Below are 19,153 nucleotides of genomic sequence, written 5' to 3'. Positions count from 1 at the left end.
TCTGCCGAAATTCAAGTGGTAACGATTTGACTGCTGATAAGTATCAGGAAGTGCATAAATATATTTTGATTAATCTCAACTTATAGATATGAGAAAACATATGTTTTGACATTTAGATGTCTTCAACACAGAGCAAACATTCATGTTTTCCAAGGGTTTTGCAAAATTCATTGAAGAACTACATACGAAGAGAATGTAAACTTTCTTTTGTGGATCGAGTTTGATTCTTCCTTCTTCAAAGTCACTGTTAATGCACCAAAAGCACGTTTTCATGCTAGGGATCAAGTGTCCATGATGGATAACGTTGATGCGTGCATATCATGCTAGAAAAAAGGTAATTGGTTCTTACGCTTAGCTTAATTTGCATTGTCGTAATCATGGAGATGAAGGATTGATCGTCGGTCGTCGGAGGGGGATAAGGTGTGTCCCCACATGCGGCAGTCCACTCACTGGTTCTGTTGCTGCAGGAATAATTGGTGCATGAAATGAACTACTGATTATCAACAGTTGTGCTGACTTACTTCTCATTGATTACCGTAATGCAAGTTGCATGGTTCATTGCCATCCTTCCCTTGGATCGAGCTTTCACTTCCTTTAATGCTTTTTGAAGTTTTTGTGATGTCATTTACTCCTTGCTCTGTTCAGTTTGATATACAGTAGAACTCTCCGCCCTTCAGACTAGATCCACTGGGTGCTGCAAACAACGGCAGCTGTCTTCGTACTGCATGCTACCTAATTTCTTCTCATCTCCTCCTTTGCTTCCTTTCTCTTTCCGAAAGATCGTATTCAAGGCATGATGTCGACCTCAAGTATGCGAACTCGAAATTAAGCTGCATATATTGTACAGGAGCATAGTCGAATGTACGTAGGTTGACTAAATAAATAACATGACGCATCGCTCAGAAGATACATATATATATATAATATGTAATGTCATAATTTGTTATAAACTACTGAATGACATCTCCGTCAGCGCGAGAGATCTTGAACTACTGTCTCATAAAAATGGGCCTGATTCTAATTAAATCTGAAACTAACTTATTTTATCCATTGGCCTAGACAAGGACGCCATGCGCAACACCCTTGACTTATGTCTTATTATTTAAATATCTGTTTGCAGTTTTTTGTTCTTATTTGTATGTTTTCAGTTTTTAAATATTGAGCATAACACTAATCTTTATCGATTCACAATTAATTCAGCAGTACAGGCCGGCTCACCAAATAAATAGAAGGGAAACGATAAATAAATATGAGTGTAGGAATGTTAAAGGGGCTTTGGAGTATACGTGCATGCAAGCCGCACTTCTTTCTAGGGGTTTTTTAGATAACACCTCCAAAAAGTTTGGAGACTGTGCCATCAAAGTTGGGTTTGGGAAAAACCTAATTTTGACTATATCTGGTTTTATAAAACGAAATGAAAAAACAGACCTTATTAAGCTATTTATGAAAAAACATGTTTTAGGCGTATCGCCCAATCAAACTAATCAAGTTTTTTTTTTTAAAAAATAGTTTTCATAATAAAACCAGGGTTTTAAAAGACCGATTTAGGTGAAGGTGTCGACCAAACACCCTCTGAATTTGATCTTTAACCCATGTTTTGAAAATTTCTTGTAGATTTCATCTTCATAAGCATCTGTACCATATACAATTCCAAATTAAATGTACATTTGCATCGCCGCTACGGTGGGTCCGGTGGTCAAGCGACCCAACTAGATCTGACCGGACGTGGTTGGGCCTGAAATGACCTGCCGGATGGCGCTGGGACCCAGGCCAGCTGTTGCTGTCCCAACGAATGGCTTGGTGTGGAGACCTACAAAATTGGTGGCCCATGGGGCAGTAAGTAAGTAACCACAGTCTGGTGTAGTTCATTATCACCGCAACCGCCGGCTGACCTGAAGCAGGAAAGACAAAAAGAAAACGGGTTCCATTCAATTAATTATTGGCTGCTACCCACCAGCCTCCAAAATATTCCCATCTCTTCTTCTTCTTCGCAGGGTACCAACCATGTTAAATTAGGGAACAGGATTCTGCAAACGGTTCGGAGATCGAAATAACAAAACCTCATCGCGAGGCTCATTCACTGGGGCCGGCCGCCGGAGAGCCCGATCAAGCTGTTGGGGATTTCTTCAAGTAAAAATTAGTGATCAGAAAAGGAGAAATGAAGGGTGCGCCCATCTGCTGAACAACCGGCAGGCGTTGCCGTTCGGTTGTTCATATTTACTACGTATTGATCGATGGTGATGAGTAAGGCAGACTGCATGTCAATGAGTATCATGATCCTTTCCCCTTTTTTTCTTTTTGCCCTCTTCTTGTGGCCGTATCCATTGCTATTCCATACAAAACTAAGCAGCAATTAATAGGCAACTCTCAATTGAATATATGTACCCCAACTTTTGGAATGTGGAACTGCTGCTTTTCCGCTTAAGCTTTCTGTAGACAGTGGAAAAGCTAGAACGGCATTTATTGTCGTCGGCATCCGCAACATCTTCATTTATGAGCATTCCCCTCGCCTTTATCCGACCACCTCCTCCTTTCTTCTCTTACGATTGGTGACGCGGAGAAAAGGAAGACTGTGGGAAATGGTTAACAATGATCGATGAACTATGAAAGCCAGATGAAGAAGAAGAAGAATAACGTTTATAATTACCACTTCCTGAAACTAACCAAATGTGTTCGCTTCAGTTCGTCATCATTCGCTTCTGGTTAGGGGAGGTAGGAACAGCCGCCTCGAGTGGCCTTCAGGTGTGAACCTGTCGAGAGCTTTGACTAATTTATTTACCAAACGAGGTTGGGCGTCGATCCCTTATTTTGGAGTCAGTACCAAGCTAAAAAGCAGGATTAAATTTTTTCTATACGATTGCATTTGGTGCTCATGGTCGCACAACGGAAATTAGTTTTAATTCCCAATAGTTTTTGAATTCTGATGAGGGTTGCCCAAGAACAACAGAAAGGCAACATGCAAACCACATGAATGTAAAGGCAGACTGCACTTTACCCTATTGTGTAATCACTTCCCAAGAATTGAGACACCACCAGCACTATTTGCAGGTCTGGGCATCTCAGCTCTACAGAGTCAGCGTTTGCACCGGGCCAAGTTCGTTACTGCTGCTCGAGCTTCGCTCGAAACCTGAGCTCAAGCTCGGTTCGGTTAAAATAAACAATATAAAATTATATATATATATATAATTAATTGTAATAATATATATATATATATATGTTAAAAATAATATTAAAAAATGTAGTGAGCCCAATCAAACTACTACCCATTGGATACTCAGCCCTATACCCAGCCTTAACAATTAGGTGTCACATGTGCAAAAGCAAATGAAATCTTCCAAGTATAGTTAAATGTGGGTAGATCTAGAAACATAGGGGCGGAGGGAAGGGGAGGCTGGCAGGGTACTTGGCCCCCCATCAGATTTTAAATTAATTTAATATATATAGAAATTTAAAATTTTCTCTTTTTGTCTCTCTTAAAATTTTGAAAATATAGTTTAGCTTGCAACAAAAAATTTCTGGCTCCACCCTTACAAAAACATATATACCACATTCAGTTAATTCAAATCAGTTAATCTCCAAGTTTTCTCCTAATATTAGTCCTGATTCACTTTTTTTCCTTAGCATGTTCGGGTGCACTTCATCAACATATTTTGGAAAATGGGGAAAAGATGGGCAAGTTTTGTTATGACAAACTTAGATGGTATGAGCTTACCAAGCAGTCTGGAGGAAACATGCCTAACATGAAATAAGCGATGCGTCTAGGCCCTCAAACCCAACCATTTGGCTGCTTCAGGCACAAATGGAGCTACTCTATCGTCGGCCAGCTCAATGAGCTTCATCTGTGTTTGACCTGATTAAAACAATAAGTAAACACAAAAGGTTTGTTTAACAACAAATAAAATGGGAAAGATTAGCACCCCCAACAAATAAGCCAATGGCAAACGCATGTCCGGGTGAAAACAATTTTCGTAAGCTAACCAGTCTACACGCTACGGAAGCCACGTTTTGACCACAGAGGACGGGGAAAGTTAACTTTTAAATCAAATAACGACCGCGAATCATAAATTAAATCTGCTTTACGTTTTTCACTCTCTTCTCAGTCCCTCTTGAAAAGGTGGTCTTCCAGAAAAAGGTGCCATTGGAACCGAGATTGGAGGAAGTTGCAGAACGTTTTGCTTTGGCTCTCTTTCTCTCTCCCTCTTTTGGCAAAGGGCGTGTAGTGTAGCTGGTTGGGCCTACGGTGCATGAGCAACACTTGTTGGGTTCAATTCCTATAGGCACTAACTACCTTTCAAATGGCATTGAAGAGTTGGGCTGAGAGGTTGTGTTAAACAGCTCAAGTGATGAGAGTTGTGGTTGTATGTCACATCATGGCCTGTGGAGGTACTGACTATTCACAGCAATGTCTGTGGATGATATTATTTAGAGGCAGCCATCTCTTGATGTTCGACAATTAGAGTTTGGAATTTTAGTTGGTCACCGGATGGAGTTTTCCATTCTGAAAAAGTTTCAAACCAGAATGTTGAGTTTGCTTTGTATGCTCTTTTGTTTCCCAACGGCTTGTTGGGTTTGATATGTTGAATAAAAGATCTCTCTCTCTCTCTCTCTCTCTTACATTTAGATTCACCCTCTAGAATAACCTGGGGGTAGGCGGCGCTGTCCCAGATCAAACAAGGAATAACCTGAACATGATAAGCAATAGAGGGTGTTCAAGGGTGAGATCGAATACAGTTGAGCAGCGGCCACTTCAAATTTTCTTCCGTAGTACAGCGCACATCATTACGTGCTCTCGTAAGTCTTTCAAGAAGACACAAAAAGAGGAGAAAAAAGTTTACGCTCGTAACATTTCCAAATGTGAACATGGTGTCGCACCAGAAAGTGCAGAAGAAAAATTTCCCAGCGGCTATTGACGGGTCATAATTTATACACGATGGAAGTAGAAAAATACAAGTAATCGATATTCTGCTCTATAACCTATCTGGAGTTAGCCCGTGGTCAAGCATGACAGCAAAACTTCTCCAGAATCGCAGGAAGTGCCTGAAAATGATTGACATCAGATACTGCAAGGGAGAGCATAGCAGGTTTCCCTTGTAATCCTGCTTCGAGAAAGATTCAAGTAGAATGGCAAAACATGTTCAGAAGCTCATTCCTTATATTGACGCCCATGATCCCACGGCAAGTTTCTGAGTGGCAGCCATCAAAATCCCAAGCTAATGAAGGTGAGCTTTCTCAAAATGTTAAAATCATCCATAGACTCTTAAGGAGAATTGCTGCAAAGCGAGACAAGAAATTGGTCAGGCTCCAGAATCTACCTACACTTTTGTACTCGAACAACCGCATAAAGGAAAACCATGTCATAGTTCAGAGACAGGGAGAGAGAGAGATTTCCTTAGATGAAGGATAACCGGGGGTACAACATCCAATATACAGACACAAAGATTGCCATTAGGCAAATTTTTGCAGATTCAACCATAAAGAACCTTTTAAGAGCCAAAAAAACCCTGTCTAGACTCCAGTAATGTACAAATGAGGGTTGAATCTGCATTAACCTAGAGCCGAATTCTTTTCCTTTGATTACTCAGTATATCATCCTCCCCCTGGAAACAGAAGAAAAGAGAATCAACTTTGATGTATTTTACCTGCAGTGGTTCAATAAATATTCACGATGGTTGAACGAAATTATAAATTAAATGCGCCAAACTATATGATCTATAATGTTGCATTCAATCACAAATCAAACGAATCACAACCACCAAACTCTAAGCAAAACTAAAACCAGATAACTTTATTATATTATTTGCCCTCAAAAACATGCAAACGTTTCTCTACTTAAAATAAAAGGACGTTAAAAAGATGTCCATGCAAGAAAGAGACAAAAACAAAGAGAGGTGGCGCTTTACTACTAAAGGAAGCTAACAGATGCAAAAGAAAATAAAATCTTTAATTCACCTGCCCTTACAGTAGATTAAAACTGAAGAACGTTCAACAAAACAAGGAAAAAAGGCCATGTCTCATGGCCTTCAAAATCTGCAAAGATGATTACTTAAGTCCAACGCAGACTCTTCAATGTTGAAATGTGGATGCCAGAAAATGACGGTTGAATTCAACACTTCCAGTGCAGGACTAGAATTAGCAGAAAGCACCAACTAGCAGACAGCAACCTTTTTGAACAAACTAAGCGACTGAGAAAACTTTAACTTTCCAATATGACCATATTAACGCTCAATCAGCAAAGTCATATGAAGTCACGGTCTCAATTTATCATGTTGAAAGATATAGTAGCCAACTTACGGCGTAGTCATCCACCGGAGTCTCCAATGGTCCTCCTCAATTTCCTATTATTTACAATATGTCCAAGTTCATTACTGTGACATCCAAACCATTCTATATAACATTTTCTAACTGTCTTCTATCTGTGTGACCAGAAAAAAAAAATGTGCATTTATTTGTTTCTGATAGTATCCTTTTTTGCAACTCTGCAAGCCAGTTGGTAAGTCAATGCCATGCAAATCACATCAAATTCATAGTTTTGTGTACTAAGGAGTAAGGACCTACTTCATAGAACCTTTATAATTCCATCAACTTGTCAATCAAATTTTATTACAAGATTAACCTGTATTAATAAGAGTAATCTACAGGCATGGCAGAAGATTGACGTAAATGCAGAATGCTTATCACACATAAGAAAATATTACAAATGTATGCTCATTTAATTGAATGGAGAAAAATAGTCCTAAAGAAAAGTAAGGTAAAATCAACCAGACCATAATGACATCAGAAACAACAGCAATTCAAAGCATGTCATCAAAAGGACCTACAGAACACCAGCAACAGAAATGATGCCTTCTAAAGAAGGTTAATCAGAGAGCTTACCATCTCAACCCCATCAGCGTCTTCAAGAGGGAGGAATGTAGACTCTGACCTGCATTTGGAATGTACAATGGGTCCCAATTGGGACCTTTCCATGCCCTCCTTAAATCCATCAGGAGCATTCATGTACACTGCTCCCTTGTACATCCATTCTTCAGTTTCATCACTATAAAAATCTTCAAAAGGCTCCCCGCATAATGCACAAACATTTTGGTTTTCATCAGCTGGGACAGCCATCTCCTCTTCCTTTTTTTCTGAAACCATTTCAATAGGCAAAAATGCAGGAACAGCATCTGCTCCCACACCCTCTGCTCCACTTAACCATTCCTTAGCACTTACAAACCACTTACGTGACTGTTTTTGTTTACGATTTCTAGAAATACGATTCTTCGTGACATGCCAATCCATGTGATTGCTATGTTCTTCTTGCAATTTGAAGCGCAGTCCACAAGTGGTGCATTGCCTTGGCAAGTCAGCATAGAGTGCATTGATTGCAGATTCATGGCGAACCCTCAGAACTTGTTCATTAAACTCCAATCCAATCAACTCCTGAAATTATATGCAATAACCCAATAGAGGTTCATACCTTTGGGTATGAAAGAACACTGCACACACGATAAACCAATAGCCTGAAAAGACACTTAAGCGCCACAAGTCTTACCTGTAATACTGATGGAGGTTTAATCAATCCCTGAGACATAAGAGAACTTATAAGGCCAGTAAGTGCATGCCCCGGTTGTTGGCCCAAAAGTGAATTTCCTGATTGTGGATGGGGCAGGATAGGAGCTGAATTTAACAATGGAGGTCCAACTTGTGATAGGGAAGGTGGCAGTCCTGGAGGCAACGGAGGTTTTCCTAGAATGTGAGATGAGGAAACAGTGGATGGGATAAATAATGGAGATATTCCAGGTGCTGAAATTATAGGTGAAACACCCATGTTTCCATGTTCTTGCAGTGTTCCCTGATTTCTGGGATGTGCTGCGGTAAGGACAGACAAATGTTGCCCCCCAGGAAACACAGAACTTCCTTGTGGTGGAAGAATGGGAATAACTTGCTCGCTATCAGCATGGTTTGGCTGTGTCAAAAGAGGATGCCGGTAAGGCAACTCCAGAAGCTTAACTGAGGCGGCTGACTTCTTCTCCATATCATCAGCCCGCTGAAGAGGGTTAATTGAATGTGGATTTTGACCTTGATTTGCCTGTGAATTTTTAATCTCAAGCAAATCAAATTGACTCTTTTGCTGAGAAATCCTGGAAGCATGACCTGAAGTCAAAGGGAGTGCTGCAGGAGAAGGCGACCACGCAACAGAGGGGGAATGTGGCCTTTGTGCAACATATTTCTCTGTTGTCAACACCCTAGATGATGCTGGCGGTTTATCCAAACCATAACCTTCTACTTGTAAAGGTCCTGTCATTGCAGGGGCCCTTGAATACCTGTCTAACATACTGGTTTCAAGCACATGACTGCTGGCAGAGGGGTTTGGCTGACCGCTTAACTGAGTAACACCACCTAGTGGTCCCACAAACTGGAAGCTGCTCATCCCTGCCTTCAGCTCAAGCTGCTGCTGCAGAGGCTGCCCAAAACGATGCACTAATGTACTATGCTCTTCACCTACACCAGATGACAGAATATGAGGCAGTGGTTCATTCCTGCTACGTCTGGTACCAAGAGACTCCCTGCTGTTGTACCTACGGCCAGGCTACAAGATAAAAAGACAGCAAGTTCAGAGCGATATATACATAGAACCACCAAAGTAGTCAGAGTAGTTTCAGATTATTTCTAGGACAATGGAGCAAAACATTCTCCATATCGGCCCATCCAAAGCCACTCTGGGTTGCAAAATACTGGAATGACCCCACCTAAAAGAGCAAACAAGATTGAGTCTCACTTCTATGCACCAGAGTAGCAAGAAAAATGAAATTACTGTTGGTGAACAAAAACACCAAGCACCATGCCAAGATATCCTAGGAACTGCTGAAAGAAGGAAAAAAGCATCACATTTCACATTATTTTCACACAATCCACTTATCCTTCATCACCAAAAATAAGGAATTCATTCTTCAAACATGTGTTCCAATATTACCTGCCCATGTCAGTTATTTTAGGAGGAAATAAAACATAACACACAAGCAAGTCAACATAGGCAAAGGAAAGATAATATATGCATCAGAAGAATGTGAAGCAGTGAATAGAATTATGACTTCATTGTACAAAGTTAGAAACAGGTCATGGGACAACAAAAAGAAAAAAGAACTATTTCATGAAAAATGAAGTCTACATATATGGCAGAAAATGACGACATTGTTGCCCAACACAAGAAAATGAAACTTGTTAACAAGACATTATCTTTTGATCCGTCTCAGAGAGAACGCTTTTCAGTTTTATATTGCATCATAATACACGCTATCTCCTAAACACACATACAATTTTCCCAGGAAAAATATTATGTTGTATAAAAGAAAAAGTAAAACCTGCAGGAGCATGTATATTAATAAGAAACGGTTTCTGTCCAGTGGCAGTCTAGTATTCACCAAGCGACGCATTAAAGCTTGTCAACGCATTGACAACTTGACAATAAATAGACCAAGAACACACTAATCTTATATCATTCCCTCACACTCCTAAAAATGAATCTGATGCAAGGAAGATCACACAAAAATGTTAATCAATTTGTCTGAAAAACAAGCAAGAGCAAGTCTCATACATATGGCACAAGGTTCCCCTCTTCCACAAAATTGAAACGGTCATTTGTAAATGACCGTGAATCCTGACTAGGGTGATTGCCCCTATTTAGTCCAGCTTTAAGAGCTTGAGCGCTGGATGTTTGGAGATTCATCCAAGTGTTTGTGCGTACAGAAGTGCTCTCAGATGATGCTAGATCATTTTTCTTGCTACGATCAGATAAAGTTGGACTCATGTCCTCCCATATATATTCTTCTTCCTCTGAATTTTGCCAACTTCTTGTAGCTGGACCATTGTTTATGCCAGTCACATCAATTTGCTCAATTTTTGACACCTTTCCATGAAGGGTACCTTTTCCCCTGTAGTTCCCGTATGCATCAGTCAGCACTCCTGGAAGGGGTCTACGGTGTTGACTGTATCCATTGCTCTGCCCACCCGAGGACATTGCAGCAGAACTTACTGTCATCTGATTGGCACCATAAGACAAATGCATGTCATGCCACTCTCTCTGGTCGCTACGCACTTCAATTGTCCTACTACCAAGTAGAGACCGCGACGGAGATGCTTTCTCTACTATAATTTTCCTCGGGGACCTGGTTAGTGTAGTCCTACCATCTGGTGGGGAAGAAGACCTTGCAGGAGAAAGGGGCCTTGTGAGCTTCACTCTTGATGATGAAACCAGCCTCTCAGTTCCACCAATAGGAGGTGCAGTCTCCATTGGCATCCTCCGCAAGTCTGCCTTTCCAATTCCCATTCTTTGAGAACTGACTTCTCCCTGGTCAAAATCATACTCTCTGTGTCCAATAGAGGCCACTTTTCCATGAGGTATGCTGGAAAAGACTGCCCCATGAGGCTGTTTCACCTGCATGGCAAGAAATATAATAAAAAATCAGAGCTAAAAACAACTGTTAATGCAGCATAACATCATTTCACTCTCACCACAATACCATACTGCAATTCACACGTAGCTAATATGGAATATAAATGTATTTTCAAACTTCAGAGAAAAAAGTCAATTGTGCAAAACTAGAATTCGATGAAGACCAAGAAGAGCATCCTTCCTCTCCTCTGCCTTTGTTACATGGAGAAAAAAGTCAATTGTGCAAAACTAGAATTTGATGAAGACCAAGAAAAGCATCCTTCCTCTCCTCTGTCTTTGTTACATGGACATTTCCACCAGCTCCTGTAGTGGTATCTTGTATTGGCACTTCAAATTTTCAAATTTACGAGTAGGCATCAACTTGTTCAAAATAAAACACATTTTGTGCATCTTATGATCCAAATAGAGCATGAAGTGTCTTGGCAAGATTTGGTTGATCATTATTTGTTATTTGTTATATTATTATATATCATTAAAAAATATTTAGGCAAGTAGTTTATCGCCACCTGCAATTTTGTGTCCAAACATTTCATCAAAAAAGTTACACAATTGGGCATCTTTAAGCGTATGCATGCAAAAATGAACTGTGCTGCACTTTTGACAATAAACTTTTCACAACCGCAACTTTGCTACAAGTAGTGATACTTAGAACATGTTCACTATGTTCGCCAGCCCAAAATACTTGAAGTTTAAGAAGGATGGTGATGCTTACAAAGTTGGAACAACTCTCTCTCTCTCCCCCCCCCCACCCTCTCTTCTCTCTCTCTCTCAGATTTTATATAGAAATTTCATGTTCTATCTTCCACAATTCTGTCATAATTCATGCTTACATTGCTATGTACACGACATAATGTTATATGCACAAATCTTACAAATTTTGAACCAAATAAACTATACCCAAATAGAAAAAACTATTCAACGTTGTTGCAGCAGCTTGCCATCCCACAAATGATGGATCAAAAGATGATACAACAAAAAGGAGGTCCAGAGAAATGCACATAAGGACTTTGGGGAATTTGTGGACCATACTTTTCGGCTTCCTGTAGTCTCTGCCTCTAATCTTTCTTCTTCTAAAGAGCTGCTCTGCACACTATTTTGAGGACTGCCTTTACGTACCTGCATAGAGTATGAAATGTTAGGTATACAAACTGTAGTTGAAAAACAGATTAAATATTAATTTTTGTTATAGTGAACACCAAATAAGACAAAAAGAAACAAAAGGGATGCACCTGCAAGTAAAAAAAAAAAAAAACTAGACATACTAGGTTTGGATGGTCAATGCAGCGTCTTGCTTCCAGGTACTTGGGATTAACATGGATACCATGTGCTGGCCTAGGAGAATTTGCTTCTGATATTGGTCTGGAAGATGTCAAGCCAGAAGACTGGCTTCTCATTGGGGAAAACTGTAAATCAGCTTCAATGGCACACAGAACATTTGATGGGAAAAAACCAACCCATGTTCCAAAAAGGTGCCGCATTGCAGGATACAAACTTGAATCTACTTGTCTATAAGCTTTACAGAAAACCTGGCGAAAGGGAAAAAGTAAGAGGTAGCAGAAACAAAGAACAACCAGAAATATATGGGCACAACATCAGAAAACAGATATGCCTTGCCAGGACAACAAAGGAAGAGTGCACATATTAGCAACTATGTTGCGTGAGTGGGAAAGGAAAAAAGAGTGCAGTTTGTGTGTGTGTGTATAGACTTGTAAATGTCTTCGATTAGAGCATAAAGTACATAAAGTATAATAACCATCAGAGCACCCATAATGTAACCGGTGTGCACCAAACTCGGGCATGGCAAATTTGTAGCCTCTATATTACATGGATAGGCATCTGGCCAGACCTGCGTTGTGATGGGAAATGTATAGAAATTCAAAACAATAAAAGAGAAAATGGAGTAAGCATGTGCCCTCAGCTATTTATAAGTCTCACAGCTTCATGCTGAACAAGAATAACCACTCACCTCATGAAGACGGGCAGCAAAGTACCTAATATAATCACCACCAATATTCTTTACAATGCTATCCAGAAGATATAATGTAGGCAGCTTCTGTTCTGTAGGAACCTGAAAGAAATTTCAGCATAAAATCACTGCCATAACATTATGATTACAGCTAGCAGATAATGCAGTGAAACAAGGGCAGCAACCGTAGTCAGAAACCTATCAGAGGTTGAAGGGAAGTCCTCTCTCTCTATCTAAGGGAGAGGCGAAGGTCTTTGGTGATCCTTCAACGACCAGCAAAAAGAGATGGGACCATTACAGAGCTTTGTCAAGCACATAGGACAGAGATTGGTGAAAGATCTCCTTATTTATTCATTTTTATTTTTTTGTAAAGACACTGTCCATCATATCACATGGATTGATTGAACGGCATCCCCAACATATCCAGATCCAATTATATAGCAGTGTGTAATGTCTTTCAAGAACAAAAATGATATTTTCTGTTACATTCAAACCACGCATTTCACATAGAGTTGCTTGTTGGTGTTGACTGTTGTGCAAATTGCAAGTATGGGCAGCAGTGCTTCACATAGACTGTCTCATAAGGCCCTTACAGGATAGGTTAACAAGGACCAGGCATTGGCATTCAGCACCAACTCACGTGGATGGGATTCCACAGTATTAACAAAACCTTAATGTAAAAGGGAACATCAACAACTCTTGTAATCAAAAGCTTCTAGAGGAGTACCCCTCCAAGTGAAGTCTTGGCAGAAGAAATAAAATGTGTTAAAAATTCACTTTCTAACAAAAATAGACAAGCAATAATTTTGCTTTGTCCACTTATTCACGTTTTTCATTCTTCATTATTGTTTATTTTTACCTTGATGTGCTAAAAAAAAAAAGAATATTTACGACAATGGCCCTACTGAAGTAGGACATAGAATATTTATGACAATGGCCCTACTGAAATAGGACATAGGACAAATGTAGCAGCAACCTTTCATCAAACCAAGCACAAAACGAAAGATGGAGCAAGTCCTTAAGAAGCAAAACTAAAGGTTCCACCATTGTCAGTTGGCAATCTGTCAAACACACGTAACAGTTCTCATGGTACTTATGGTATATAGCACACACAAGCCCTACAATGGAAAGAGTCTGGGGGATGTAGGATCAACCAATGCAAACTACTTTAAGAAGTTGGAATCGTCCTAGGTTTAAGGGTGAAGACTCACTCAGTTGGGTATTTTGGGTAAACAGTAATTCACCTGCCAACAAGTAGCGTTAGAGGCACTTGTAATGCATGCAACAGTCCATCAAGAGGCAGACACAAAACACTGGTATTTTCTACATGAGGGGTTGCAAGAAGGACCCTCGTAATAGGAATTTGTGAAGGCAATGAAAACCAAAAACTCATGTTGTCACCCTCCATGAACTTCAGTGTGGACCTCTCCAAGTTACAGCAACGGGGAATGTTGCAAGGGTATCAAGCCACGCATGAAAGTGTAACTTGTAAGACACCAGGTGATGGATGGCCAATGAAAACCCTAATGGGCACAATTATAGAGAGGCTCGAAGAGAACCTCCAAATTGAAATGCAAAAACCCCATCTCAGCAACTTGTTGGGAAATCTTATGAAGTTGCACAAATTGCAGAGAAAAGAAAATAGGAGTTGTCTATTTGAATGGAGGCCAGAATGCCATTTGCCATGCAAAATTAACTCAAGGAATAGTTTGTCAAAATGAAGGGGATGATAACAACAGTCAGCAGGTGGCAGTCAAGCGAGTGTTACTTGAACAGATGGAGGAAAGAAGAAAATGAGGGCACTGGTACACTTGGGAGTGGAAATCAGCCCACGAAGGCACATGGGTGTCTGAATGGGAGCGGGTGTGGGTATGGCAGTAAGGGTGTAGACTCAACAAATTAAAAAATGTACCTCAAGAGTGCGGCAGATTTTTTGTGTGTCTCTCTCTCTCTTTCATATTTGCAAGTTCAAATAAACAAAACAAAAATTAAAAGGGTCAAAAAACTTTCGCCCCAACCTCTCTCTCATCATCTTTTTTTTTTCTGTAATATGTGTAAATGTTGAGGGGAGGTTAAGAAAACTTTACAACAGGTTTGTTAACAGATATTTGCAAGTTTTAAAAATTTATTTCTTTCTGAAATATGTGTGAATGTTGGTTAAGAAATTTTACAAAAAATGTCAAATAAATAAAACAAAAATTAAAAGGGGCAAAAATCTTTGGCCCCAACCTCTCTCTCATCATATTTTAAAGTTTAAACAGTCGACCTCTAAGCACGAGTTTCTCAAGTCCCTTGCTCTCTCTTTCTCTCTCTTTAGGAGGAGGTCAGGAGCTGCTATGGTGAAGCTGCATATGTGCAACAGCCCTCCCACCTCTCTCTCTCTCTCTCTCTCTCTCTCTCTCTCTCTCTCTCTTGTGTAAAACCCTACCTCTCATCTAATGGAGAAGGGTTTTCAATTGGTCGATGCCTTTATTTAAAATTTAAAACAATGAAAAACTTGAATGTTTTGGATCAAGACTGGCCCAGACCCAATCCAAGTCGTATGCAGTTGTGTAGCCATAAAAGTAAAAAAATATAGTACTAATGCATTTACACCAAGGCAACTCCAGTACCGATGCTACATAGTCAGGCCACCAATGCAAACAGTTGCATCCATATTTGGTGCATGAAAATGCACATGACGAGAAACCACACGTACAAGGGGAAGGTGGAGGAACACACGAGAGCTTGAAATATGTTTACTTGTATTAAAATCAGTGCATGTGACGATTGCTATGAAAATGGAAGGAAGAATTAGCAAGAAGAAGGTACATGTATAAGTGGATACCAGATTGATGCACATTTTCTTGGTGTCAGTGGATATGAGTTGGACCCTGACTGTTAGGCCCTCAAATTATGCTGAAAAAGATAGGAAAGACAGCTTATAAGCTAGATATACCCCTGTCACCAATGATTTCCCTTGTATTCTTGTGCTGTGATTAGAATCATACACAGAAGATGAGTGCTTGGAAGAGGAGACCACTTTCAAGTCAAGAGGCATGGGCCAGTACTCATGCTATAGAGCACCAGACCAAAGGACTGAAGGAGAGTACAAAGAAATAGTTAACTGTAGTGGGTGGGGGTGTGTGTGTGCTTATTGAAAGAAGACACAGTTATAACTTAGTGAGAAGCTGATGAGTTGCTACCACAGTTTCCTTCTTTCTCACTTTGAGGACAAGGTGGCATGTCAAAGGAATATCGAGGGGGGATTAAAAGATATATCTTTCTAAATTGTGCTGTGGTAACCTTTGAGTAATGTAGGAAGATATAAAGACCATTCAGTGAGGTCTTTAACTGAATAGGTTAACAAGGAAGAGGTATGACATTCAGAGTCTCAGACCTAACCTGTCAGGATGGGATCCCTTATATTACCGCATCCTTGATGCAGAAAGGGGCATCAATGCACTCTTGCAGTCAGAAGCTTTTGAAGGAATACTCACCCTTGAAGGGTGTCTTGGCAAATACTAACCCTAATTGCCTGCATAGCCCCTTTTGCTAATTTCTGGTGCAGGAATACCATCAATCTGTCGCATCCTTTCTCTCTCACACCTTGCAAAGATCCAAAGCCTATTTACTCAATTATTTCATGCTTTTCCCAGCTTTTCACTATTCTTATTCCATGTTTTACTATCTATGGAAGAAAATTCAGCATTTTCCCAAGACAAGCCAAACGCTAGAATCCCTTGCAAAGGTGCTTCATAGAATCTTTTCCTTATGCCAATTTATTCTATCTAGAATTCCCAGACTATTTATCAAGAACGGCCTCCTATTGCAACATGGAGAGCATATCTAGCAGACATAGTTTTCAGATCATATTATTAAAATTATGCACTTCCTAAGTAAAGGTACATCAAGGCAAAGCAGCGTAACCATTCTAGGACTGGAGAAGATGTCCATCGAGAATCATAATCCCACTCTTGTTTGTGCAAATGAAAAGGCATTCAAGACCCCCAACACCAACTTTACCATGGAATATAGAGGTGTAACATGTACCCTATCAACCATGCACGAGTAAAACTACTTGAAGACAATGGACCCAGTGTTTCATTTCTTCAAACTCTCAAATGATTGATCCTGCTGGGTTTTAACTGTAATGAAGATCCAGCGAAGTGAATCCAAACAGTCTCAAGCCGAACAATCAGATGGGGGAAAAAAGCATCCCATATGAGTACTCCGACATGAATAGAATATGACAGACATAATCATCCTTCCGATATCCAACAAGCTATGTAAATATGCATCCTTCCGATATGTAATAGAATATAGTGAACATCAACCACCCATTACTTTGTGACACCACGTAACCATAGAACTAAGATTTTGTCATTCTTAGCCAAGAGGAAAGGAGAAGAAGGACACGAACGATGAGGACAAGGGCATAACAGATTCTTCGAAGATTACTAAAGTTGAACTAATTAAGCTATCCACATTAAGCACCTCCATTATAACCGCTTGTTGAAAAACATGCGCAAAATTTACAAAGAGTACCCAAAAAAAATTGAACTGAGATGCATACGGTTGGCAATGAAAAAGATAGAAAGGAATATTTCATCTCTAAGAACGCTTCTACATCTAATGACGTTCAAAGTGCAGCTAATGACTATCAAGTGGGAACACGCTCAAAAGACGGATTAATGAATCTCAGAAGGAAAAAGATTCCCAACAACAAATCGGCAAGAACGTGAAGGGTAGAAAAGAAAGAAAACATCCCTCTTATTCGCTATTCAACTGCCCAACGAAACAATGCAAAACTGAACTATCCTAGAGAAGCTAACCGCCTCAGGAGACCCCAAATGGTGACAAGCAAACACACAGTAAGCCCTAGAATCGAAACCTCAGGTTGCCAACTTATGACCATCTGTACCTGGACAATCCTGGAGCAGATAACCGCCGCGATTCCCTTCCCGAACGCCAACTGTTCCCCGGCAATGATGGTGAGGTCGGTGATGATGGGTTTGGAGTTGAAGGTGAGCTCCAAGAGTGCCAGCCTGTAGAGGTCGACGATCTCCTCCTGGCTGGGACCCTCGGAGGAGACGCCCATTTCCTCCTCCCTCTCCCTCAGGAAGGCCCTAAAGCGCTCGAGAAGAGGAGAGGAGGAGGGGGCGGATGGCGGTGGGACAGGAGGACCAGCAGCAGCAGGAGAGAATTCCGATGCCTTTCTGCTGTTGGCAGTGTTCGGTTGCATCTCCAAGAGGAATCCTCCTCCATTCTTCAGGGAGTTTGGTGCCCTAGATTTGTACTTCCCTTCTTCCATAAGATGGGGGTGCGGCAGAGGACCTAGAGCCAAAAATCCATTCTTCACGGTATGGATTCAGGAGCGCTCACGGCTCGCTCCGCGAGAGAGAGAGAGAGAGAGAGAGGGTTCCATTTTATGCGGTCAGCGATTTTGAGGCCTGTCGCTTTTCTTTCAATGGGGGAAAGAACGAGGCCGGCGATTTTTGATGGGGCACGGGCACGGGCACGGGCATGGCATCGCATTACTAATATATCATTATAATTATTGTTATTGTTATAATTAAAGTGTTACAGGCTTCGAGTTTCAGGATGAAACAGTTTGGCGGTTTTTTCATATCTGTGCTCAGAGCGGGCTCATATTGATATTTCCTGCAATTTTTATTCTTCGACATCTTTCTCACAAGGATACGAGTCGTATTCCGAAATTCGAACCTTTTCTTCATTAAAATGATTGGAGATATTCTTTTGTTTTTGCAAAAAATAAATAAGTAAAAGCGAGACACTAGAACATGAAGCTTCTTTTAATTCCATTCCACATAACTAAGAATTTAATAAAGTATTATTACTATAATGATCTTATACTTGGGCTGTAGGCCGGCATCCCCGCAAAGTTTATAGTGTCCTAAGCCACGTTATCTACAAGCTTATATGCAGGTGCATCTTCATTTCCACGGTTCCAGGTCGCCATTTTTTGTCAAAATGGAACACCATATATTGTGGTCAAGTTGAACGGATGAAACTTGGAATCGCCAAGACTCAACACCTGAACTAGACCCCGGGATTCAACGATCACAACAACATTGAAAAGTTTATAATTTTTTCAATTTTGACCAGAAAAGGGCCAAACGACTGAGATTCTAACGGTGGTGCTGGTTCGTAAGCTTCCAATGCACCATGCTTTATTGCCATGAATTGCATCCTTTTTATTATTTGATAATCGGGTTTGTTCTTTGCAACATTAAGAACCGGTTTGGCTCTAAAGCATGTATTCCGCTTCGTGAAAACGATTTCTGTCGTGGCAAAGGTAGCTAAGAAAGCATTTGTGAACAAACAAGAAGTCATAAATAACAATTAACGTCTTGACTGTGCTGCCTAATTTCTATTTCCTGAGAAGCTGTCAAGTAACTTTCGACACTTGCAAGTTGGAAAGCTTGTTGAGCGGTTTAGAAGCCCCAAATAGGAGAAGATAGGGGCTGGCATTTAGGTACAAATTGGGTTTCGGGTGGTAACTAAAATGTGAACATGCTTATTATGTGGAACGTACAAATTAAAGGCACTTGAGGTTCCCATCCACATCGCTCTACAGTCCTCTTGTTTATTCAAATGTATCACTCAAGAAAAGGAACGTGATTATGCTTACTCTGTCTGTCAATTGCTTGGTCATACGGTTAAAATTGATATATCTAACTTTCATCACATTTCAATCAAGGGCAGACTGGGTGTTAGTTGAAATAGATGTACGTACCATTCAGATGGCAATC

General features: G+C 40.4%; 1 protein-coding gene across 1 annotated transcript; it reads right to left on the bottom strand.

The window, feature by feature from the left end:
• Window positions 1-5,370: 5,370 nt before the first annotated feature.
• On the bottom strand, window positions 5,371-17,875 carry LOC116255329 (polyadenylation and cleavage factor homolog 4-like). The gene is made up of 8 exons (XM_031631137.2): window positions 17,302-17,875; window positions 12,399-12,500; window positions 11,695-11,958; window positions 11,462-11,548; window positions 9,575-10,414; window positions 7,532-8,569; window positions 6,874-7,419; window positions 5,371-5,597 (listed from the first exon to the last, which is right to left on the bottom strand). Exons 1-8 carry the CDS (start codon window positions 17,689-17,691, stop codon window positions 5,550-5,552), a joined length of 3,315 nt encoding a protein of 1,104 aa, XP_031486997.1. The 5' UTR covers window positions 17,692-17,875; the 3' UTR covers window positions 5,371-5,549.
• Between the last annotated feature and the right edge of the window lie 1,278 nt (window positions 17,876-19,153).

This window comes from Nymphaea colorata, chromosome 1 (assembly GCF_008831285.2).
Source record: "Nymphaea colorata isolate Beijing-Zhang1983 chromosome 1, ASM883128v2, whole genome shotgun sequence".
Lineage (NCBI taxonomy): Eukaryota > Viridiplantae > Streptophyta > Magnoliopsida > Nymphaeales > Nymphaeaceae > Nymphaea > Nymphaea colorata.
This window is presented reverse-complemented; position numbering and strand designations above follow the sequence as displayed.

What these genes read in the sequence shown, in the direction of transcription:
- LOC116255329 (XM_031631137.2), bottom strand. Translation starts at nt 17,691, where the DNA reads ATGGAAGAAGGGAAGTACAAATCTAGGGCACCAAACTCCCTGAAGAAT. An exon ending in AGGGGAACCTTGTGCCATAT is followed by an intron (nt 8,570 to 9,574) that starts GTATGAGACTTG and finishes TTTATCTTGTAG; the next exon opens with CCTGGCCGTAGGTACAACAG. An exon ending in ACGCTGATGGGGTTGAGATG is followed by an intron (nt 5,598 to 6,873) that starts GTAAGCTCTCTG and finishes TTCTGTTTCCAG; the next exon opens with GGGGAGGATGATATACTGAG.